Source organism: Dromiciops gliroides, chromosome 2 (assembly GCF_019393635.1).
Source record: "Dromiciops gliroides isolate mDroGli1 chromosome 2, mDroGli1.pri, whole genome shotgun sequence".
NCBI classification, from domain to species: domain Eukaryota; kingdom Metazoa; phylum Chordata; class Mammalia; order Microbiotheria; family Microbiotheriidae; genus Dromiciops; species Dromiciops gliroides.
The window spans coordinates 557,153,017-557,179,236 of NC_057862.1; the positions used below are offsets into that span (position 1 = coordinate 557,153,017).

At 35.8% G+C, this 26,220-nt stretch overlaps 1 protein-coding gene across 6 annotated transcripts in view; it reads right to left on the bottom strand.

Moving 5' to 3' along the window:
• Positions 1–2,671: 2,671 nt before the first annotated feature.
• KIZ (kizuna centrosomal protein) overlaps positions 2,672–26,220 on the bottom strand; it is a 234,001-nt gene continuing 210,452 nt past the window's right edge. For 4 of the 6 annotated variants that reach the window (XM_043989451.1, XM_043989449.1, XM_043989453.1 and 1 more), the window contains 4 exons: positions 25,107–25,220; positions 21,994–22,090; positions 6,448–6,491; positions 2,675–5,144 (listed from right to left, as the gene is read on the bottom strand). In XM_043989451.1, coding sequence (XP_043845386.1) covers positions 5,041–5,144; positions 6,448–6,491; positions 21,994–22,090; positions 25,107–25,220 — 359 coding nt within the window. In that variant the 3' untranslated portion in view covers positions 2,675–5,040. Of the gene's footprint in view, positions 5,145–6,447; positions 6,492–21,993; positions 22,091–25,106; positions 25,221–26,220 lie in introns of all 6 variants that reach the window. The other 2 variants (XM_043989452.1, XM_043989450.1) reach the window with 2 other exon arrangements.

Consider the following 26,220-nt stretch of genomic DNA (forward strand, 5'->3'; position numbering starts at 1 on the left):
TTTTTATTTGTTGTCTTCCCCATTAGACTGTGAATTCTTGAGGGGAGGCAATGTTTTTGCCTTTCTTTGCATCACTAGTGCTTAGCACAGTGCCTGGCACATAATTTATTGACTGACTGGTACAATCAGCTTTGCAGACCATAGTCTGTTTTCACAGTAGAGCCAGTTCTCAGCTGGGTTACTTCTCAAGAGCCTATTCAGTTTCTCACAACAGACAGGGGACCAGGGGCAGCTAGGTGGCGCAGTGCATAGAGCACCAGCCCTGGAGTCAGGAGGACCTGAGTTCAAATCCGGCCTCAGACACTTAACACTTACTAGCTGTGTGACCCTGGGCAAGTCACTTAACCCCTATTGCCTAACTAAAAACAAAAAAACAAAAACAACAGATAGGGGACCTTAAGAAAAACTTTTGCTGTGAATAGGCGGTTTCCTTTTCAGAATTCTCCTCTCTGTGTCGACATGTAATGTGGGTAAGGAAACAAGATCCTGGGAAACTGAAACTGACAGACCTAAATCTGTCATAACATAGAATTAGGAATTTGAGTTTCCTATTATGAATAAATACCTCCTTGCCTCTGCATTTCTTCACTTTTACATTGAGTAGCACCTAAAATGATTTAGGATTGCCTTTTTTAATAGAAAATTCAACTTACAGGCATTTCACTTGCTTACTATGCAAGGCACTTTGCTAAGTTCAGAAAATACAAAAACAAAACAGTTTCTGTCCTCAAGTAGCTTTCATTCTACTGGGGGTGGGGATATAACATGAATTCACAAAAGTTAATACAAAATATTTTCAGGAGTGGGGAGAACACTCATGATTGGGAGGAGCAGGAAAGGCCTGTAGGAGGAGGCAGCACTTGAACTGACACTTTTAGAGGTTGAGGTGAGGAGAGAGAGCATCCCAAACATGGAGGACAGGTTGTACTAAGGTCCGTAGTATGACTGTGAATGGAGTGAATAAATAGTATTAAGAGTCTGCGGTGGGGCAGCTAGGTAGCGCAGCTAGGTAGAGCACTGGTCCTGGAATCAGGAGTACCCGAGTTTAAACCTGGCCTCAGACACTTAACACTTACTAGCTGTGTGACCCTGGGCAAGTCACTTAACCGCAATTGCCTCACTAAAAAAAAAGTCTGTGGTGAGAGTTTTATTAGAGAGCGAGATGAGTGTGGAAACTAAGAGAGTGAGACCAACTCCAAGATCAGTCATCATAGGACACTAGAGGGCAGGTGGCTATCAACTGGTTATCCCCTATTTTATGGCTAACAGATTCTCAGTTCTTGCTCCCTTTCTTCCCATGAATCACCATTAACATCTGCTGATGTGAGAATCCTTTTCCCTCAGATAATCTTGAATTCCTTTGTCTCTTGCCTCATTATCAGCTACATCTTACCAGGCCTCAACTTGCCAAACATCTGCCTTCTCCTATTCATACTGCTGGACAAAGTCACCCAATCATGCTGACTGGGTTATAAGGATGATAATGAGGATATTGATGATGATAAGTGAGATCATCAGTTTCTATGGAATCAATGATCTCTATGTGACTCCCAGATCTATATATCTAGCCCCTACATCTCCTTGAGTTTAGGTCTTGCATCACTAACCACTAAACATTTCCAGATGTTAAGGGGATAAAGACCTGCAACAGGGTGGTGAAAATATCAAAGGAGAGAAAGGGACATATTTGAGAGATGTTACAAAAGTAAAATTGAAAGGCCCTGACAATAGATCAGATGTAGAAGGGTGAGATAGTAAGTTCACATGATACAGGTTGTGAGAGGATGATGGTGCACTTGACGGGGAAGTTTGGATGTGAGGAGGGTTTTTTCCTGGGGGGGAGGGGAGGGGGGATGGGGAATAATGAGTTAAGTTTTAAAAAAATCTACAGGACATCCAGTTTGAGAAGTCTAATAGAGAGTTGGAGATGTGAGACTGGAGAGCAGAAAACTTACGACTGGATAAATAAATTGGCAACCATCAGCAAAGAGATGATAATTGAATCTACAGGAGCTGATGAGATTACCAAGTGAAACTGTATATATAGAGAAGAGGAAACAGGACTGGGTTGTGGGGGATATGCATTACTAGAAGGCATGACCTGCATGAAAATTTAGCAAAGGAGACTGAGGAGTAGTCATATAGGTAGGAAGAGAACCAGGAGAGAATAGTGTCCCCAAAAACTAGAGAGTAGAGTCACAAGGAGAAGAGGGTGATTGGGGGCAGTTAGGTGGTGCAGTGGATAAAGCAACAGCCCTGGATTCAGGAGGACCTGAATTCAAATCCAACTTCAGACACTTGATACTCACTAGCTGTGTGACCCTGGGCAAGTCATTTAACCCGCATTGCCCTGCCCCCCCCCCCAAAAGAGGGTGATTGTTAAATTTTAAACTCCAAGGACTATCTTTTGTTTATATGGGTTTTTTTGTTTGTTTGTTGGTGAGGGAATTGGGGTTAAGTGACTTGCCCAGGGTCACACAGCTAGTAAGTGTTAAGTGTCTGAGGCTGGATTTGAACTCACATCCTCCTGACTCCAGGGCCACCTAGCTGCCCCAAGGACTATCTTTTGTCTCTTTTTGTATTCCCAGGGCTTAGCACCGTGCCTGGCACAAAGCAGGAACTTGACAAATGTTTATTGATCGATTTATTAATAGTGTTGCAGAGAGGTCAAGAAGGTTGAGAATAGAAAAGAGCTATTGTTCTTTCTACTTGTACCAAACCACTTCTTTATGCACAGTTCACAGACAATCTGAAAATGATTAACATTGTTCAAAGATACAAGTCTACCATTTGGTGGGCTTGGGGATTACACTCAGTTCCAAATTCATGGTTTAACAATTTTAACAAAGTCGGTATTTTACACATTTTTCTCATTATTAATTATCTTGGTGCTTGCAAAGACTTGGCCCAACCCAAAGACAATAAAGAAAAAAGTTAAGAAAGTAGCGTCTTCCTCTTCATAGAGGAAGCTTTGTCCCAACAAAACTCCCAGAACATGTAGGACTTGCCCCATAGGGATTATTAAGGTCAACTAGAAATTATGCTTTCATCTTCAGGTGAGAAATCAAATTCCTTTGCGTTGGTGGCTATTTAACAATAGAGATCAGGGGGAGGGAGGGAGAGAGAGAAGAGAGCTGTGGGAATTGTGGGTATCATATTTCCTTTCCCCTATATATGTTTTTGTAATTATTTTGAGATTTCTTTATCTTTTACTTCCTCAATTTTGTCATTGTTTATATAGAAATACTGATTATTTCTGTGGGTTTAGTTGGTATGTTGCTACTTTATTGAAGATATTGACTCAATTAGTTCCCTTGCTTGCTTCACTGAGGATTTTTAAATGAATCATGTCATAAAGCCTCTGTTCTTTCTGGTCTCTGATCTTTCTGACTAATGTTAACACAAAACCAGGACAAGAACAGTTCTCTCTACCATCCGTCAAATTCTCAATTATGATTTTTCAACTCTCTTAAATTTGAAGAGAATTATTTTTCTGACACTAGGTATGTCACTTAAACTCTGAGCATGAACAAATTCCCATATTTATAAACTAGGGATAATAATGGCAAATCTGTCCCCCTGTTTGAGAGGCTGTACGGAAAATCAAATGAGACACTGCATGTGAAAGTGTTCTTTAAACGATAAGGTACCAGATCAATGTATAGAATCACAATTACAACATATATGCACATTATTATTGTTGATTTCTCTCCATGAGTGAAAATGTTTTATGTATTTAAATTTGGATAGTCCTTATAAAACCATATTGAAGATTTTTTTTTGTTTTGTGAATGCTGTCTCAAAAGATTCTGTTACATATGTCTTCTTTGCCTATGGCAGGAGCAGGGTAAAAAATACAGAACTCAATATCCACATGCCTCTTCCCTGTCCCCAACTATGTAACTATGCTTGTTAGAGAAGTTGGAGTATCTAGAACAGCACTGATGGCTCAAATTGTTCCTTCCTCACTCCCATTTTTACTGCTGTAGAAGATCTATTTCTATTAAGGTTGGCTACTATACACTGAAGGGTCATTACTTTACCTGTTTTGAATAAATAATCCAAAGCAGTGAGGAAATTAGAGTGTTCCCGATCACTGGATTATCACAAATGATTATGTCATTGTTAGTCAGGAAGTTCCATAAAAATGAGCTTTACAATGACAGTGGTATTTTAAAAGTCTTCATTTGCCTTTTACTATGAGAACTTGATTCCCTCTCCCACCCTCCAAATAAACAACATATGTGATCTCTTGGCTCTGGGTATTCTCTCTGGCTGTTCCCCCCCCTTGGATGCCCTCCCTCCTCCACTCTGCTTACTAATTTCCCTGGCTTCCTTTAAGTCTCAACTAAAATCTCATCTTTTTCAGGAAGACCTTTCCAAACCCTTTTAATTGTAGTGCCTTCCCACCATTAATTATTTCATATAGCTCATTATATATATTTGTTTGAGCATTGTCTCTCTGGTTAGATTGTAAGCGCTTGAGGGCTGGGGCCGTCTTTTGCCTCTTTTTGTATTTTCCCAGTGCTTAGAACAGTGCCTGGTACAAAGGAGGAGCTTGATAAATGTTTTTGATTGCTTATTAATTGATTTAATGAATTTTTTAAAAAGCATAGAATTAGAGGAAACCTGGAAAGGTTACACAGTAAATCTGTCAAATTCTATACAAGACTACACTTAAACTATCTAAGAAGCTATTACAGAGCTAAGTTTGGGGAAATGGATAGTAGGATATTCTGATCTTTCAGTACCCTTTCCTCTTTTTTCCTCCTACTTCACTCCTCAGTGGATTTTTTTTCCACATAGAGATTCAATTTAGTTTAGAGAACTTAAGAAATGAACCTATATTTATTCCATGGATTCTTATTTAAAAACCTGTGTAATTCCATGTTTTCATACCTGAAAGATTACTTGAGGATATGCTGATTTTGAACACCAAACATACAAAAAGAGTTTCAGCCATACACAAAACACATTCCATTTTGAAACTTGAATTTTTTATTTAAAATCTTCTTTTCAGTTTCAAGAAGGTGACGTTTCTTAGTTGTAGAAGTCATCAAAATCATCAATAGAGGTGTTGTGGTTTCTAGGACGTAAAGCAGCTTCAATTTCTGAGTTGCTATCATCTGATTCTCCCCAAAAAGCTAAGACAGAAAAACAGAGAACTACTTAACAACACTTGATCTTAGTCTAGAGAACAGATGATTATCGAATATAGCACAGCAGACACAAAGAACAATAATTAAGACTGGAGCGTCTTTAGACTCTTAACCATCTATTCCCAGAAATCTTACCGAATTCCATACTGGCAAAATTCAGAAAGACATATGATTTTAGTGGAGTTTTTTTTTTGTTCTGTTTTTTTTTTTAAACAGTAGTGGAGATGTATGTTACTATATTTTTTGTAAACTTATCTTATATATTATTTTTTCCCATTAGAGTGTAAGCCACTTGAGGATAGGGCTATTTTTCACTGTTGTTGCATCTTTAACATCCTACACAGTGCCTGGCCCAAAGGAGGTATTTAATAAAAATGTTTGTTGAATTGAATTTAAACATGGCTTTATGGACTCTCTTTGGTAGGAGTTAAGGGTCACAAGTCCTTTTGAGCTGTGTGAAAATGAAAGCAATACAGGAGTATTAACCCGTTAAACTCTAAAATATAGAAACTCTCCTTCAGGGGACACCACCCCTCACACTATACATTTCTTCCATTTTTATCAGCTTTTTGATGAATTTAGTACTAATCATGTTAATGGGCTGGGAGGCAGATAAGTTCTCTCAGGGGAAAGGCTGTCCTAAGCTTTGTTTAGCATTATGCTATTTCTAAACTATTTCCTAAACTTTTACTAAATTCATTCCAAGCCATATTTGTTCATTTAAATGGCATTACATCTTACACCTAAGGCAGATTCCTACTTGTTGGCCTATGGCAGATTTTTACCAGTCTGCAAAACTTTTGTTACTAATTTCTCAATGTTCAGAAATTTTAAAAAAGAAAAAGAAATCTCTTTTCCTTATATTTGACTTCTTTTTCTTTCTTTTCCCATTTGTTTGATTCCCAACCCCTGAGTCTTAAGATCTACCATCCTGAAGCTGTATCTGAAATCCTTAGTTGAAAATTTACCTAATTTTAATAGTCTGCCATATAGTTCAGATTGGGAAATATTGCTAGAATGTGGATGTATTTAAACCATGCAAACTTTTGCCACCCAGAATTTCTGAAACATAAACCTATAAAATTTGGGATGCTTACACCACAAAAGATTTGCTTGTCTTAAGGTCATAAATACTTCATCTTTAACTAGAAATCTGGTTTATATTTGTTTAACTTACATGTAGTTTATTTATATATGTATATTACAATAGATGTAATAGTTTTAAGGGAGTGTTATAGGTTAAAAAGACAATATGAAAATGTGTCCTTTAAATATTTTTTTTGCTTACCTTTTGATTTTAAATTAGTTGTTATTTTCCTTTTGCTTTCATCCCTATAAAACAAAATATTATTACAAGTATTGAAAAGTGGCAACAAAAATGTAGAGATTAAGAAGTTCATGAAAGTTAGGGCAGTATTGAAGGCTTTTCTCTATAAGAAAACAAACAAGTAAGGGGCAGCTAGGTGGCACAGTGGATAAAGCACCAGCCCTGGATTCAGGAGGACCTGAGTTCAAATTTGACTTCAGATACTTGACACTTACTAGCTGTGTGACCCTAGGCAAGTCACTTAGCCCTCATTGCCCCGTAAAAAAAGAAAGAAAGAAAACAAACAGGTACCATTCACCAATAAGCACATAAATTTTAAACCCACTGGCCTTGTTCCAAAAAGACAGAAAACTTCCACATTTCTTCATTAGCAAAAAAGTCGTTTGATAGGTCTGACACCTTTGGTTGATAGGTGCTCAAAGTAAATCCCATACCTCTAAATCAATCTGTCTCTAGAGTCTTTCATCTACCTTGATGCATGTGAAGTTGCTCTTCTATTCTTGGTTAAATCATTGCTCTTGTGTCTAGAGTATCACAGATTCTTTTGAATATGTCAAACAAGCTACAATCATTTTGATCCTTTGTGTGCCACATGTGTGGCTGCTATGAAATAAACACATGGGGGTAGTGATATAGGAGAATTAATTGTCACGTTAATAATCCTGTGATAAGTAGAAAAATACAAAGCTTCCTCTCAATTCAGTTGTAAGAATGGAGTATGAAATATCTGATATGACCATTCAAGATATTAGAATACAAATAGAATGTACAAATTGGAAATACTCATTGCATTCAAAAATAGGACTGAGTTTAACAAAAGATTTTCAAGATAAATCCATAAATTTAGTTTAATTTTAAAAGCTTGATTTAAAACCAATGGAGAAAAATGACATTACAGAAATCTTAGTAGAAGTTTCTATTTATCAAAATGTTTTATGTCCATAGTTCAATACAGAATCCTTTAGAGAAAAGACTTTATAATTGTATTTGTGTAGATGAATTTATTAAGGCACAGAGTATTTACAAAGAAAATTGGCACTTGTTTATTATCACTCTTAGACGGTTTTCTACTTTTAATAAATAAAAGTCTCTTGTACTTTATAAAACACTGTTTAATTCTGTAAGCCTGGCTATAAATACTTGGAAAGTCTCAAAATGGAGAATTACAGTATGTGTGCATTGTTTTGTTTTTTTCTATTTAGGCTTCTCAACTATTTCCTTAAAATGGATTTGTAATCAGACTGAAATCAATAAAAGAGCACGCTCACCTCATTGAATCTTGGATTGTCTCTGCAATGCAGCTGTGGTTTAAATTTTTTTAAAATTTAAATTTCTTTGGCAAAGAGTTAACTCTAAACTAACTTTTTGCCTTGGGCTAAATAAGGGTCAATATTAAATATTGTAAATGTTTTGGGAAAAGAAGATCCATTGAGCTCACTAGTAAATAAACATTGCTCATGTTCACTGTTTGTCAGAGCTCATTTTAAGGCCACTGTTTTCATCTTCATTTTCCATGATCAAGTAAGTAAGGGTCTTTTAATTCAACCTTAATAGAGAATCACTTGAAGACATCTGACCTATGGCTGCTACTCTAAGTAGCATTCCAGCCAGGAGAAACATGAACCGCAGTGAACATTTGGGGTGGTGTTGACAGCTGACAATAAATGATACTGCTCATACAACGGGTACCACAAGTGGCAGGACAGAAATAACTTTAAAAATGACAGCAAGCCTACTCAATATAACAATAAGGGTAAGTTATGGTAAAGACATAGTATTATTCAATAATTCACTGGACAAACATTTATTGAGTGCCTACTCTCTAAGAACTGGACCTGTCAGTAGGCAAGGTGTAGGGGTGGGTACCTAGTCCTAATTTAAAATATTTTTTTCTATTTAACAATCAGAAAAAATAAACCTCATCAGTGCCTTATATACACATAGTCAATCCTCAGTGAATATCTGCTGAATAAATGGCTATTTTGTTTTTCATGAACCTGTTTTAGCACATCTAATAAATAACTGAAGTGACAGCACACTATGGTTTCTACTTACAGCTATCTTGGCCAGCAAAATAAAAAAAAAAAAATCTTGAACTGTCAAGCCACATGCATCGCTGGGTGTAAGAATTCTAGGGCTGAGCCAGAACCACCATAAATATTAAAATACTAATATTATCCATCCTAATGATCTCCTAGAGGCAGATAGCATTCTGTGCAATTGTGCAAACATTCCAGTAACAATTGGTACTAGTGTGGCATCTTGCAGTTTACAAAGCACTTTCTCATTTCATTGGCAGGTAAGCAATAGAAGTACTACCCTTCCTTACCAAGACTGGAGAATGCTCAGAGAGGCTGGGTTTTGACCCTGGTCACACAGCTAACAATGGTGGAACCAAGCACATGGACCCTGATACACCAATTCTAGCTCAAGCTCTTGCTATCCCTTTATCTTGTCTTCCAAGCCATGAATGAAGGGGATTTAAGATTTAAGCTAGAATCAACATTACTTTTTAGGAAAACATTTCTGTGATTAATTTGGAGGTTAATAGGATGATATTCCATAAAGGGACTTACGTTTTTCACACAGCCTTTTACCCAAACATACAAGTAACCCACATAAGACAGAGCGTTTTCAACCTGTGTCCCATGGACCCCTTATAGTTCTCTGAAGTAGTTCAAGACATTTTCTTTTTCTTTCTTTCTTTCTTTCTTTCTTTCTTTCTTTCTTTCTTTCTTTCTTTCTTTCTTTCTTTCTTTCTTTCTTTCTTTCTTTCTTTCTTTCTTTCTTTCTTTCTTTCTTTCTTTTTTTAAGTGAGGCAGTTGGGGCCAAGTGACTTGCCCAGGGTCACACAGCCAACAGTGTCAAGTGTCTGAAGCCGGATTCGAACTCAGGTACTCCTGACTCCAGGGCTGGTGTTCCATCCACTGCGCCACCTAGCTGCCCCCAAGACTTTTTCAACAAAGAAAACGTGTGACAGTGGACAAGCACTCAGAACACACTCGTGTGTTCTGCCAATTATGCATGCCTTCAGCTACTAAGTGTAGATGCAGTTCTAGGGGTAATTGGCTCCAGAAGGCACTATCTTGCCTGCTTCTAGGTCCAGTTCTTATGGCTGCCAAAGTTAGTTTCAAGCACAGGAATCAGCAGAGGCAAATGGCCAGGGTTTTTTAGCACATACATCAAGAGAGGCAGCAGCGCTGGAGTACCTCCTCTTTATAAGTCTCTAACACAGCTTGACATTTTGCCCATGCAATGCCAGGAGTTTAAAGATAAGAAGGAAGAGCCAGTGAAGAGAGTGACCTTCTATTCCTGGAATTGTTGGTAACCTCCCAAATTCAGGAAGAAAAATTGGAATACAAGGTTGAACATACTGTCAGGAGCCTTTGCAACAACCTCTGTTTTCCCTATACTGTCACAGCAGTGTTCCTGCATCTTTTCCTAAATCCCTGTTTCCTGCCATAAGCCCAACCTTTCCACTTGATATGACATACCATCCTCCTTCACCACCTTCTCTATGTACTTGTTTTATATTCCTTTTTCTTCATTTACTCCCCATGTCAAGGGTGATTCCATGCCCACAGTGATGATGCCTGTAGAATTTTCCAGGACAGTCATAATTTAAAATATTCTATCCCATTTACCAATCAGAAAAAAAGACATTTGACTACATATCCCAACTCTTTGGTTCAAAAAATATAGTAACTACAATACTGGGTCCCTTGACTGAGTGAGCTAGGGAGGGAATCTGGAGGGGGGATTCCTCATGGATATTTATCTGTATTTTTAGCTCCGTCAGCCTCTATCTGTAGTGGTCCTAAAGGGAATGAGAGTGTTCACTATCCACTTCAATTCCACACACTCTGAGGGGGACCTGCCACGTTTAGTTCTGTTTCCTTGTCCTCTCCCATTAGTCCCATGTAAGAGGTTGGCTGGGGAGAAAAACAACTATGATTCTTAGAGAACCAACCCCTTTTGTGTTGCCCTCAGAGAGCTGCTAGTGGTTGTGGCAAGCATGTCAAAGGAACTCTGATGTTTCACAGATCTTGATCCCTTCCTCTTTCTGCCTGCCTACTTGTCTTCTCTCCCCCCCCCCCCCAGTTATTTGGTTAACACTGGTAAAAAGCATATCCAAAAATCATTTAACAAGATTTTGCTTCAGAAATCAACTGAAGTTTTGCTTAAAGTAAAGGGTTTCACTCACTGCAGAAAGTTTGAAGACTGCTTTATTGATGGAATGGGGAGGTAATATAGAACCAGAAAGCTTTCCTTTGAGTGAAGGAAATTGAAAACTTATTCAACCACTGTAGCAACTTTTTTAAAAAAGTAAAAAAAAAAAAAACTTGTGAAAGCATGCAGAGTGAAAGAGAGAAGGTTTTAGGTCAAGGAATGTAGTGATTGTACTATAAAATATGCCTAGAGTCAGACTGGCTAATCTTTTATGAAGCTTGAAAATAATGTATCTATCTTGGAAAGCATTGTTGAAACATAATTACACTATAGCAATCATGTTTCTTCCCTGAGCAAGTTTCACAGGTAACTATTTGACACTGAGATAACAGGTTCAAGATTACTTACATGTGTCTAGAATGAAAGTACTAATTTCTTCAAAATTAACCACTTTCGGCAAAACCAAAACAAAACAACAAAACACAAACCTAAAGGTAAATTATTAAGTGAACAAAATACTATTTCATGATTCATATAGTCATGATATAATATTTTGACTTACTATTTATGCTTATTTTGGCAATGAATGAAATATATTTTTCTCCTGCTAATGAAAGACTTGATAAATGCAAAGTTTGTTATCATTCTGTACAAACATGAACAGTCCAAGTTGAGATGATTTATTTATGTTTATTATATCAAGTTAAATCTACTGGAGGGGAAGCATGAACTTGAAATCAGAAGACTTGCAGTACTAGATCTGCCACTAATTTAGTAAGCTAGCTAAGTAAAATTGGACTAATAACTACCTACAAAATGGGTATAAGGATATTTCTTTAAATAACATTTTTCCCCAGTTACATGTAAAGATAATTTTTATATTCACTAAAAAAATTTGAATTCCAAATTTTATCTCTCTTCCTTGTCACCCCATTCCTAAGACAGTAATTTGATATAGATAATACATGTTCAATCGTGTAAAACATATTACCATATTAGTCATGTTGTGTAAGAAGACACAGAACCAAAGGGGGGAAAACACGAAAAAAATACAGAAAGGGAAAAATAGTATACTTCAATCTGCATTCAAACTCCATCAGTTCTTTTTCTATAGGTAGACTGTATTTTTCATCATGAATGCTTTGGAATTATCTTAGATAATTGTATTGCTGATGATAGCTAAGTCATTTAAAATTGATCATTGTACAATATTGCTGTTAACTGTGTAGAAGATTTTCTGCTCACTTCACTCAGCATCAGTTCACATAAGTCTTTCCAGATTTTTCTGAAATCCACCTGGTTATCATTTCTTATAAGTACAATAATATTCCATTACAACCATACCCCACAACTTGTTCAACCATTCCCTAACTTATGGACATCCCCTAAATTTTCAATTCTTTGCTATTACAAAAGGAACTGCTATAAATACTTTTGTACAAATAGGTGCCCCCGCCCCCTTTTTTAATCTCACCAAGAATATTTAAACTATTTAACCCACAGAGTTAGGACTAAATAATATAACAGGAATAAAGTTCTTGTCACCATAAAGTCTAAACATTTTAATTATTACTTTGATTTAATGAACACTGCCAGGCATTATGTTATAAATATGGCACAAGGAGAAGACTTTGGGGGCAGAGCCAAGATAGTGGATAGAAGCCAGGAAGTTGCCTGAGCTTTCCCAAGTTTCCCTCAGAAACAACATTAAATCAAGCCTCTAAAACAGATTCTGGAGATACAGAACCTACAAAAAGATGGAGTGAAACAATCTTCCAGTTTATGATAACTTAGAAGTACTTCAGGAAAGATTTATCTCACTTGGGCAAAAGGGGAGCACAGCACAGTGCAGAGGGTATCTGGGCAAGCCAGCAGCAGGGCATTTGTGAGGCCCTCAACCCAAACACAGACGGCAAACTGGCAGGTGGGGTATCACCTACAAAACAGGAGTGACTAGGCTGGGCCACCCCAGAGCAGTGAGCAAGCTGTGAGCCCCTGAGGCTTCAGAGCAGAAAGTCAGTGATCAGGCCCAGCAAAAGAAGCTTGGGACACTATCTCCTGTGCCCCAGGAGCAGAGCTTGACTTTAAAAGTCACAAAATAGGCTAAAATATGAGTAATAAATAGAAAAGAATGCTCACCATAGAAAGCTACCATGGCAATAGGGAAGACCAAAATACAAACTCAAAAGAGGACAACACTGTCAAAATACATACATGTGAAGCCTCAAAGGGGAAGATAAACTGGTCTGAAGACCAAAAAATCCTCTTGGAAGAGCTCAAAAAAAAATATAAAAAAATCACATAAGAGAGGTAGAAGGAAAAAAAAAAGGGAAAATAAATGAGAGAAATGAGAGTTATGCAAGAGAATTAGGGGAAAAGTCAACAGCTTGGAAAAGGAAGCACAAAAATTAACTGAAGAAAACAATTCCTTAAAAAATACAATTGGCCAAATGGGAAAGGAGGTACAAAAGCTGATTGAAGAAATTAATTCCTTAAAAATTAAAATTGGGCAGGTGGAAGTTAATGATTCTATAAGACATTAGGAATCAGTCAAACAGAATCAAAAGAATGAAAAAAATATAGAAGAAAATGTAAAATACCTCACTGGAAAAACAACTTACCTAAAAAATAGATCCAGGAGACATAATTTAAGAATTATTAGACTACCTGAAAGTCATGATAAAAAAAGGGCCTGGACAGCATATTTCAAGAAATTATCAAGAACTGCCTTGATATTCTAGAACCAGAGGGTAAAACAGTCATTGATTTGGCCCAGCGTTATGAATGACAAGAAGAGAGTAAGGAGGAACTGAGTAAACTGAAAATGTGCCAGGAATGGTATCTACATTGGACCTAATAGAGATGGAACATATTCTGTACCCACGGAGGTTTCAGGACAGGAGACCATGATGACAACCTCCATTCCCCCAATGTAAGGAAGCGAAGCAACCCTGCAGGTCAAACTTGAGGGTATGCTAACTATTCAAGAGGGAAGGACCAAAAAGTGAACGAAGGTGGAATACAAGAAAAAGGTTGAAACACCAAAAGATATCAAGAGAAAAACATCTCAATATAAGTCTAACACCTAAGTAGATAAATCAATAAAGACTATTTTGCAAATAGAAGAATTTTACCTTAAAGAGGTAAAAACAAGAGATTTGTATTAGTTTGGGTAATCTGGTGAAGGGCTATAAATCAGGGAGTTGGGATGTTGGAGCTGATAAAAAATGCTGTAGGTAGCCACTGTTGGGCCTGAGGAATAGCGTGGCATTGTCAAAATTATAAGACATTTTAGTCATGACATTAAAGACTGAAGGAAGATGAGGTATACCTGGAACTCTCCAAGAATTAGTTAAGTACTTACTATTTGTCAGACACTGTGAGAAGTGAATAGAACTAAAGCTATAGGGACTGGAAAGGAAAGAGAAAATTTAGGCTATCAAGAAGAAAAACAGCACAAATTTGGTAACAGAGTAGATATGTGAAGAGAATATCAGTGAGGGGTTAAAATTATTAGGCATCTTGCTTCAAGTAATATAGGGATATAGTGATGTTGATACACAAGACGAAGAAATCTACAAATGGGGGTAGTTGGAGAGGAAAGATATCTTTGTTTTATATAAACTTTCTGAGTTTTATATAACTGATAATAGGATATCTAATTTGAGTTACCCTGAATCCACAACCAGACAGACAGATAAAGTGCCCTGGCATATAGGAGAAGAGTAAGAAAATAAGATTAAAGTCCTAAGAGAGTAATTCTCATAATGCATGATTTAATAGGGAAACCCAAAGGAGCTGTTTGTTACAAACATGGTCAGAGACAAACCAGGAAAGTACTACATTAAAAAAATGTTAGCAAAAAATGCACTCTGAGGAGTAAGTACAAGAGTGGAAAGCACATTGAATCTGGAATAAAAGGACCAGGATTAGACACTTTCTAGGTGTAGGAACTTGAAGTTATTTCATATCACCCAGATTCAGTTTCCTCATTTGTTGAATGGGGATATTTTTATTACTTACTCCATAAGTAGTGATAACACAGTTTGCTTTATCAAGAACTTGAAAAAATATCAAGGAAAGTCCAAGTGTAATACTGTATTGCTTTTAAAATGAGGTTTCCAATGACTCAGGTTTTCAGTGAAGTAGTGGCAGGAGTGGTAAATAAGAGACCTAGCTGTAAGGGAATTCATCCAATGGGGCATATGTGGAACTTTCCAAGAAGCTGGAGGTAATGGAGAAGAGAAAAATATTGGGGGTCTGTGTGGTAATATGACCAGCACAATCAATCAAGTTAAGAAGTCATTATAGAGAGCTTACTATATACTGAGAACAATAATCAATCTCCTGAGATACTATTTATTTAGGGAGGTGGCCAATGATTTTAGTCACTGAGATCTTTTATGTCTAAAAAGTCGATGTTGCTGTCCCAAAATAAAAAGTATACAAACTTTAATAAGGTTATAGGTTATGCTAAACCATCTATATACTTTAATGCAATCTATTAGTGTTTTGAGAAATGGCTTCCCAAGGTGATCTCTTTGAAGAAGGAAAAATCATTTGAATGAGTTCTAATATATTTCCTAAAAGAGAATCAGTCTCATTACCCTATAGCACACCTTGCATAGAATACAAATTGATTTAATTTGTATTAAATATAATTTAATTTGTACTATTTGGGGATAGAATTCATTCTATTAAGTGATGCATGCTGATACATTAATATTCACTTAAAAAGAACACACAGTAAAGAATTGGATTTCTGATCATTATTGGGTTAGTCAATATAGTTTCACAGATACTATGAGACAACCAAATAAACTTGTAATAGAATTCTGGTGTAATGAAAAGTAAATAGCATTAGGAAGATGGCAACTCAAGTTCTAGTCCCTGTTCCGATTTAATAATTATATAATTTAATAACCGTGAAAAAAACAAATTAGGCAAGTATTATTGTAGAAAACAAGGCAGAAATGGCTGCTAAGGAAGTGGTATTTGATGAGTATATAAAACCATCAATATTTGTAGTGGCTCTAGCAGTAGTTTTAGTTTTCATACTACTTTAAGATTTACAAAGTACTTTCTTCGCAACAACCCTTTGGGGAATAGAAAATGAAAGTATTATTATCCCATTTTATATATGAGGAAACTGAGACTCAGAGGGTAGCTGATTTACCTATACAACAGGGGTTATAAAACTACTTTTATTTCATGCTAGGTTCATCATGGTATAATATTCCTACCTGCTAATAGGCAAAATATCAATAAGCCTCTTTGGTTATTTCACCTTGAAATGATGATAATCGTAATATATTGCCCACTAAAGTCAGGGAAAAGCAGCAAGGAAGAAAAGAGCGGATTTTCTGAGGTCCCTTCTGGTCTACAAATCTTAAATAAATTACAAAAAGGCACACTGTTATTCTGTAGGATGAAAAAGAATTGATATCTCATCATGTCCATAATGAATTAGCCAGGGAACAGAAATATTCTAAAGCCAAATGAAGAGGAAGAAGTGTTATAAATACAGCTTTTTTCCAGTTTCTTTTCTTAGCTCTCAGATTTTTCCATACATACACAATATACATATATAAATATATGTTTGTGCATCTGTGTATGTATATACATATGCATGTGTTTTGTAAATAGGAAGTTATGACAAATATTGATTGGAAATTTCATGAGGTCAGAGACCATGCACATCTTTGCACATCTCACAGAAGCTAGCATGGTGCTTTGTATATATAGCATCCATTCTGGGGCTATCCTTCAACCTACATTCACAGGTTGGCAAATACCCCAAGTTCAGGGTTCTCTGTGGGGCTGCACCACTAAAACTATACTTCAGAAGATGACTTCCTTACAGGGAGAACTAGTTTGCCATTTAGAGGCTATCTTGGGGTAACTTTTTCATACTTCCCACAAGGAACAGTGAAGTGGGAGCACTTCTTTACAAGACCATTGCAATCTGTAAAAATGTCTCTCAGGGGGTGAGTTATTCAAGAACTTTATAAGGTTAAAGCACTTTATAAGGTTAAAAAAAGCTTTAAAATTTGTAAGGGGCTCACCTTTTAAAAGTCTAAATGGGAAAAAAGCTTAACTTCTCATTATCTCCATTATCAGCTCCACATTTTTTGTAATTTCATCTAGTGGGTTGGGGCAACTCTGGTGATCAGGGATCTCCTGATCAATAACTTCCTACACCAATTCCAGTCTACCTCTATAAATACAGTAAGTATGTATAATAAATATTTATAATATAATAATGTATGTATAATACATAATATAAATATCTGCTAAATGTTGAATGAACAGAGGGATTTTTTTTTTGTTCAAAGCTGATCATTCCAGAATTGAACCTGTGCCCTTCATCTCATTAGACTTATAGTCAAATAACCAAGTTAGTGAGCAGAGTCAAGGGAATAGGATTCTTGCTGAGAAGATATCTGTCTTGTGGGTCAGTAACTTCAGTGAGGATGGACATCTTGGTGAGGAATGAAGAATGTTGTAGTGGTGGGTATCAGTTCACATTAGGCAGTTCTAATTTTCTTCTTAAAGTTGGTAAAGTGATGTTTGAGAAGAGATAATGTATTTTAAAATGTGCAACATATTATGATGGAATCACACATCTTAAATCTAGGCTCTGTGATTTAAGCACTGTGTAGCTTTGGGCAAGTTGCTGAAGCACTCTGTACTTCAGTTTCCTCATCTGTAAAATTAAGGGGTTGGCCAAGATAACCTCTACGGTCTTTTCTATTTCAACACCTATGACTCTTTCAGCTAGATACTGAAAACTAGCATTTCTTCTAGTTGAATTACTTCCTACCCAGCTACTTTTCTGGACTTCATCATCTTCAGAAATTTGTCATTCTATAAGATGAAATCAACTGGGAAACTCACACCTCCTCAGCAACCTCTGCCTCTTGGTGGAAGGGTGGGAGGTGGACATCTGGGAGCTCCTTCTTTATCTTCTTCCATTTAAAGATGGCACCAAGGGAATTTGCCTCATCATTTTCTACCCAGCTACTTTCCTGGACTTCATCATCTCCAGAATCTCATTCGGCAAGATGAAATCAATTCAGAAATTCACACCTTCTTGGATCATTTCCCACTCCAGCACTAAAAAGGTAACCCCCTCTTCTTGCCCTCCCCTCCCCTATGACTTTTCAGTTTCTTTTTTTCTGTTTTCTCCTCCATTAGAGGTGAGTTCCTTAAGGGCAGGGACTGTTCTGTGCCTTTCTTTGTATCTCTATGTCTGGAACATAGAAGGTACTAAATAAATGTTAATTGGCTCTAACTCTAACTGAATTTTTTCCCATACCTAGAATGGTCTATAGTAGTGATTCCTTAATTATTTCCTTCACTAATTTCACTAGTCTCCTTTTATTTGTCAAATGTAGTTCCCTCAGTTCACCCCACACAGCCAACGACTAAAATGAAAAGAGGTATGTTCAGGAATTTAGATGGGGAAGAGAGGGTTGGGAAAGAAAGCTGATGAAGACAGAGAGGTATCTGACATCCTGCAGGCCTGTGCATAGGATATGGGGGGAAAAAGGAGGTAAGCTCTTGTAATTATGCTATCATGCATCAGACCAAGACTTATACTGGACAGGACTTTATAGAATTATTCTTAAGGTTGGATAATATGCCTTGCTATGAGCAAAATCAAGATCCAAAATAGTTTTATGAATCTTAAAATAAGTACAACATAATGTTTGACACATAGAAAACACTTAAAAATGCTTATTTATTATTTTATCCATTTTGCTTATTATCTGACTCTCTAGTCATTACCTAAAAAATATTTAAAAGGAATAAATAGCATTTGTGGTTAGAATTATAAAAGGAGACAAAACAGAAGAAGATCCCAATGTGACAACACATTTTAGAAAATATTTTCTAGTCTTAAGTAACCAAAAGCATGAAGCAGTTTTAATTTTATAAAGTCTGAGTGCCCCCTGATGGCTAACCAGGCTCTTTACACTAAGATACATTGGCCCTTTTCAAAGGTATTCTGTTACCAGCTTTCTTAATGATCGTACTTAATTAAGAAAATATCTGTGATTTTATGTGTTAATTATATTTCAAAAGATAAAATTTATGGTTTAACACAGAAAGCAGTTGCTATGGCAGAAATAAAGATAATACTACTTTGTTAAGCCAAATAAAAAGATTAGCATATATGTATACATGCATATTTTGAATAGACATAAGATGCTTTTAAAATCAGGTATGCTGGCTTATTGGTCCTCCGTCATGTTCTTATAATCCAGGAAAATAACAAAGTTAATCAAACAAAAAGAAACAAATCATTGAAATACAGTGCAATGTTAGCTAGATTGCTAGTGACCTCCACTGGCTGTTTTTGTTGCTACAAGGCTATAAAATGCCACACACATAGCATCCTGCTTGCTCTTCCAGGGAGATTCAGTTGTGACTTATGATACTTTTTCCCCAGGCAATTATATTACATTAGCACATTCTTTTCTTTTGGAAAAAAATGTTATCTCTATCCAACCATTAAACTTAAGTTATATGTCAGATTGCTAAAATATATTCTCAGTTGAGTAAATGAATCCAGGAGAGTAAAAATACTTTTCTGGTAAAGGTAAAACAAAACAATGTTTGTTAGAGAAGAGGAAGCTCTGGCATGCACCTCGGAACAAAAGGGAACAAGTGGTCTTTACTCAGAGAGCAGCTTCCTATTAAGACTCACTCCTTCGTACATTATGCCTTTCATCCCCACTCAACCACAAAATGATTTTGCTGTAGGAAATACAATAGTAGAAAAAGATTTACATTGAAAGAATCTTTAATAATAAACTGTTGCAGATCTGCCTACTTCCCCATGATTTATAATACAATAAACATCGGATTCTATTAAGTCTCATGCACTGAAGACATTGCACTGAAAAACTGACTATGAAAGAACTCAATTCTTCCCATCTCCACTTCCATAATAATGAAATGAGCATGTATAAATGTGCTAAGAGTATCTCTTTGCATCTTTTATAGCTTGTGTGTATTAATCTGTAAAGCTTATTAAGAAAGTCATTGCTATGCAAAGCAGCACCCAATCTCTTTCTCTTGGTTTTCAACAGAGTGCAGTGTTTAGCCAATAGGACTGGTCCTCTGCCCCTCATTCCGCATTCATAACATGCAACATTTGCACAATGTATCTCTCAAAGGCTGCTGAATAGAAAGCCTTAATACTCATGTAAACAACTGCAAACCAATTACTTAATGAATCAGGCCCACACATAATGAGGTGCCAGACAAAGAGCTATAAATGCATTTTTGCGCCCAAGCCTCTGCTTTAAAGTAAAATCCCTCAGCTGTAGTTTGGGCTTAACTGGCACATCATAATTATTGTCTCTAGGACATCAGAGGAAGCCATTTTTTATTTAGGTCCAGCAGGGTCTTTTTTGAGGTCACTCATCAGCTCACTGACAAAATAGAGCAAAGAAGAATTTTTAAAAGTACTACAGCAGTCCTGCACTGTTATGTTTATTCTCAAGTACTGGATTTCGAGACCACTTGTAAAAGCAATAAAGCACAAGAAGTGACTGCAATAAGTGGAATCCTTAAATGTAAGCCTCGAAGAAATATCAGTGTGTCCCAATCACAAATAAGCAACAACCTGAGATCTCTGGTACAATATTGCATGTTTCTTTTTCTTTAAAAACAAAAACAAGTACCCAAACACTGAATTTACAGATCACCTCAGTATAGATTGATGTCAAGTACTCAGAATCAACTATACTTAACACACCACGTTTTTGCTTGTTATATTATGTATTGTTTGTTTAGAAAAATTATCATGCAATAACAATAAAGACTATATTCTCTTCAATTTAAAGGAAAGACAAAACCTGATTTTAGTTACATGAGATGCCAAGTATCAGCAACATAGGACATAAAACTAAAATTGCACAAAATTGGTTTCCCGAAATTCAATTTCTTTGGAAACATATTTGAAAATTTGGTGAAATACATATATAAAGACAAAGTTTAACAATTAATTTGCCTAATGTTTACAGATTCAATGAAAAAAACTTAAAATAACTATTATAAATTAAGAACAGCATGATTCCTCCAATGGTAAAACTGACAAAGTATTTGCAGAATTTACTGTCTCTTCATATTCTCTCTGAAAAGTCCATGCTTTTAATTTATAGGATCATTATTAAAAAATTGTTCTTTTAAAAAACTACCTATCACAGAATAGTAAGGCTTACTTATGCAGAAAAACACATTTACTATTCATATGAATAAAAATTTTAAAATGTGGAGTATTAATTTGATTGAATATTGCAACTCGTCAAGTTTTTCAAAGAACAGAACTTAATTAAAAATCAATCTCTTTTTCCTTATCCTTATTTGGGAAAAAAAACACAATTATTTTCATGAAAATTAAAATAAAACTTTTAATTTGAAAAAAGTAGATTCCAAAATGATTTTTTAAAAAATACAGACTATTTTAATTGAGTAGTACAAAAATTTATGTTTAAAAATAACTTTATAAGTTAATTGAAATAGAAAATATCACAATATTGTAAAGAAAGGATACTTAGCCCAATAAGGCACTATAGTACACCACAGACTTTATTCTAATTGCTCCTTATGAATTTAAGCTAAAGCGAAGGAGCATTTTGGCTTTTTACATTTTCATCTACTGATTTTCTCAACAGTAACCTGATTATCATTGCCTGATTAGTATTTCACACTGATTAAAAAAAACAAAAATGGGAACAACAAAGTAAGAACTGGAAGTGTTTTGGTTAACACATATGAAAAAAGATAAATTGTGTCCTTTAGGAAAACTAGGTAATTAATTAAATGTATTCAAATTAAAAGCAAAAGGCAGATAAAAGTATAGTCTGGCACTAAAGACTAAAAAAACAAAAAAGAAATACAAAAATGAGTATCCAGCTATGACTAGTTTATATCTCAGAAGCCTCAAGAAGAAGAAATGCACCTCTTTATTTTTTCAAGACTTTATGTTCTATATCTGCCCTTTTCCTGACAACTTCCATTGTCTGGTCTCTAAGTAGCCCTACTGCGAGCAGCTGTACACGCTAATTTGTGGTTCACTGAGATGTCAATTGAGTCTTAAAATGAGAAAACAACAGCTGCGAAACAATACCTGGCTTTGGTGCAAATATTTTCAAAGGTGTACTAAAGTTTAAGCTGTTATTTTTACATAAATAAAAACACAAAACTTAACCCTTTACCAAGTTTCAAAACAAAATAATATATAGTCAGTTTTATTCCTTTTCTAGTGACATTTCTCATCTTGTTAAAGCCTTTCAAAAAATGTAATGTTTTTCATGACTTTACCTTGACAAAGGACTTCCTTCACTAGATGAAAAACTAGCTTCTGAACCGATTTCGTTACTTGTCTTTGTCTTGAGAGTACTGCTGCCAATATTCAAGTCTGTGATAAGCAAAAATGCCAAATATAAATGTTTAGTTGATCCTCAACAATGAAATGAGATGAATAAAAAAGAAGACACAATAACTTTGGGAAAATTGTCAAGAGAAGAGATTACTCAGGCACAAAAAAAGGAATCTTGGTACACTGGAAAAAAGCACATGGTGAAATATCTGTAGGTAGTGATACTTAGACAAAGCAACAATAAGGAGAGAATAAAATAGCTATAAATGTTCTAGTTTGAATAGCGATAAATGACTAGAGAAGCCTTATGAATGTTTTATACTAATGCATAATAAATAAGTTTTATGATACATGGCCAGAGATAATTTACCACAATAAATGATACTGAGTCAGACTTGAAAAATGACAGACTTTCTTGGTCAGAACTACCTATGTCACTCACTCTCAAATCTCAATGCTAAATCTCCTATCATTCTAGTTGAGAATAACAAAATACAATTCCCACTGAAACCCACCAAGGACACTCCTTAACCAATTTGAAAGGTCACTGCTGGGCAATATAAAAGTCAGTCTTTTCCCAGGAGTCTGGTGAACTGTCACCATGGTGCTCCTAGTCCGTGGACGGAATCCTTGACTCCTGAATCTTTATGATCCTCTTTCCTGTATATTTTTGCTACAAGTTTTGCTCCTAACAGCTAATTGCTAAGAATACAGACCAGAGAGAGGTCTCTTTGAGAAAAGAATCTGTTAAATTTCTAATCTGCATAGTCTACAAGCTTAGTCCATTTTAACCTCAATAGTAAAACAGTTGTAATGAAAATTTACATCTGTCAAGCACACCACCAATATCAAAGAGTTTAACAAGACAGAGGTTACTGAGAGGGGACACTGAGGCATAAGGTATTAGTCACATAACTAGTCCAAGAATATAGCAAAGAAAATCAAAGATATTTAAAGCTGAAAACCTTACTTGTTAGATTTCTTGACATCATATATAGCAATCTGCACAAAACACTTGTTTTTTCCTTTTCCCACAACAAATATCTATTCCTTCTCTTTATTTAAATCACTACTTTACTCAAGGAAAACTTGCTGGAAAAAAGCTTATACATGACAACAGTTGAAAGAGATGAACAGAAAGATATAGAGATCATAACTACATTAACATTTACTAAGTCTGAAGCACTTTCAGGATCTTAACGTAAGAAAATATTGTAAATGATGAAGTGTGGTCAAATGGATCAAGTAACTTAGTAAGTCTGGAGATTAAGTTTTATTTTACATGCCCTCTGAATTCAACTCCATGTGTGTGATCATGGTCAAGGAACTTAATTTACTTTAGGCTAATCAACTACCACTTCTCTGCCACATAGTGAATAGTATCAAAATAGTTAAGGCATGGCTCAGATGGTATAATAATTCTGGGTAATAATTTATTTATATCTTGAACTTGGCTGATTTTATACACAAAAAACTTTGTTTTTTTAATTATATTTTATTTTTTTCCAATTATCAATAATTTATTTCCCCCTTCCTCCCACTAGAAAAAACAAACAAAACCCTCATAACAAATAAGCATTGTCAAGCAAAACAAATTCTCATATTTCCTACATCCAAAAATGTGTCCCATTTTGCATATTTGTCAATTACTTCTCTGTCAGGAGGTGGGTAGCATGCTTCCTTATCAGTCTTCTGGAATCATGGTTGACCACTGCATTGATCATTTATTATTTCAAAATTATTTCTTTTTACAGTTTTCATGTTATAGTATAAATTGTTCTCTTGGTTCTATACTTCAATCTGCATCAATTCATAGCATTTTTTCCATGTTACAAAGTAAACTTTACACAAAAATAACGAGGAGATCAAATTCTAATACTGAATAGCTGTGCAATCTTTGGAAAAGTTACTTTATCTCCTCATTCCTCAGCTTCTCTATCTGTAACATGAACGTGTTACAACATCGGGGTTCTTGACCTTTTCTGTGTTATGGACCTTTATGGCATTCTGGTGCTATGAGCAATAGCTGGTCAGCTTCCACCCAACCATCTGCAGACAGGAAGATAGTGATTACATCTAGTGGTGGGTCTAATATGTAATTTTGAAGGAGGGATGAGTATAAATAATATTCGGTCAGTCAACAATCATGTATTAAGCACTTAACTAATGTGCAAGTGGCTGTGCTGGGGATACAAAGAGGCAAAAACACAGTCCCTGCCCTCAAGGAGTTCACATTTTAATAGGGGAGACAATAAGCAAACAATTATGTACATACAAGATACAGGTAAAGAGTTTTTAAAAGAGGGGCAATTTCAGAGGGAAGGCAATAACTCTAACATGATAGGAAAATATATGTGATTTTTATTGGTGAAAAAAAATCACAGGGTCAATACTGCCAATAGTACTGTGGTTTGTTGCCAATATTCCTAACAGAAGGAAATGCTACAATTTGGCTAGAGGTTAGTGAAAATAAGGGTGTAATTTTTTGCCCCATCCAAGTTCACAGATCCTCTAAAATCTGTCCATGAGCCTTTCTGGGGTCTGTAGACACCAAGTTAAGAACAGTTGGATTAGAAGATTGCTATGGTCCTTTCTAGCTCTAAAAAACTTCTATAATTCCGTTTTTATGATTATGTGACCATCTTTCTACTGCCTTTGTGCCTTGGGACTTGTGGCTTTCAGTACCTGAAATTTATTTTCTTCTCATTCTTCTCAAGTTTTCTTCAAGACTCAGGTTGAGTGTCACCCTCTCTGGGAAGCATTTCCTGATCTTCAAAGCTGTTGATGTTGACCTTGCCAAAACGACCTTGTATTTATTGAGGATATTTTCTATATTCTATTATATGTATATGTTGCCTCCTCTGTTAAAATGTAAATTTCCTGAGGGCAAGAACTGGTTTATTGCTGTCTTTGAAACACTGGCACAGTGCTTGGCATATAGTATGTAGTTATGAAATGCTTGTTGATTGGATAACAAATAACTAATTGCTGATAAACAAATTACTATTATAGTCTGTCAGGATTTAAAGAATTAATGCACTTCCTTAGAACTTACCTGCCAACTGCAATTCAGACACAGCTCCCATTTTTTCCTTTTGGTATCTTTCTTCTGTTTGTTTTCTATTATCCTGTAATGTGGACTGCTTCAATAGTTGATATGCTTTTGTTTCTGCAAGTGTAAAACATGAAAAACACTGAAATTTCTCTTGTCCAAAAAAGATGTATTCTTTTGATTCTCCTAAGGAATTTCCTTTTTATAGAGTAAATTTAAGAAGGCTCTTTTTTTCCCCCTTGCAGGGCAATGAGGGTTAAGTGACTTGCCCAGGGTCATACAATTAAGTGTCTAAGTGTCAAGTGTCTGAGGCCATATTTGAACTCAGGTCCTCCTAAATCCAGGGCTGGTGCTTTATCCACGTGCCACCTACCTGCCCCTTAGAAGACTTTTAATTCCTTTTTTTTTTAAGCCTGGTGAATTTAAGAATGTAATCTTCTACCCTTTTATGCTGGATAGGAACAAATATAAAAAAGCAGAAAGTGAGATGCCATACCAGTAGGTTAAACCTTTGAATGATGTATGTAAACATACATTTCTTAATGTATCAATTTTGAGTAATACTCGTTGGTAAAAAAAAAAAATCCTGATTAAACCCAGTGGACTTGAATACCATAAACTTTGAAAAGGAGATAAGTAGGCATAGTTAAGAGGCCCAGTGTTTATCAGTTTTTCTCAGTTCTGTAGTCAGGGCTATAATCAAGCTAGCGTTTCTCCTTCTACTTCTGTCCTTTCACCAGGTGCAAGAAAGTCAGAATGGAGTGATGCTCTCAGAAGTTTCAAGGTTACTTCTTTATAGAATGTTTCTAGTTACCTTACATCTGAGTTTGGGGCAGAAAACAGATTTGTTGCCTTTCTTTGTATTCCCAGTGCTTGGCACAGTGCCTAGTATATAGTAAACACCAAATAAATGCTTGTTGACTGACTGGAAATCTATAAGTCAAGCCAGACAATATTGCTAACATACAATTTACGTGGGTTCTGGGTGGTTTTTGTTATTGTTTAGTTGTTTCAGTTGTCTGACTTCATAACCCCATTTGGAATTTTCTTGACAAAGATATTAGAGTGGATTGACATTTCCTTCTCCATCTCATTTTACGGATGAGGAAACTGAAGC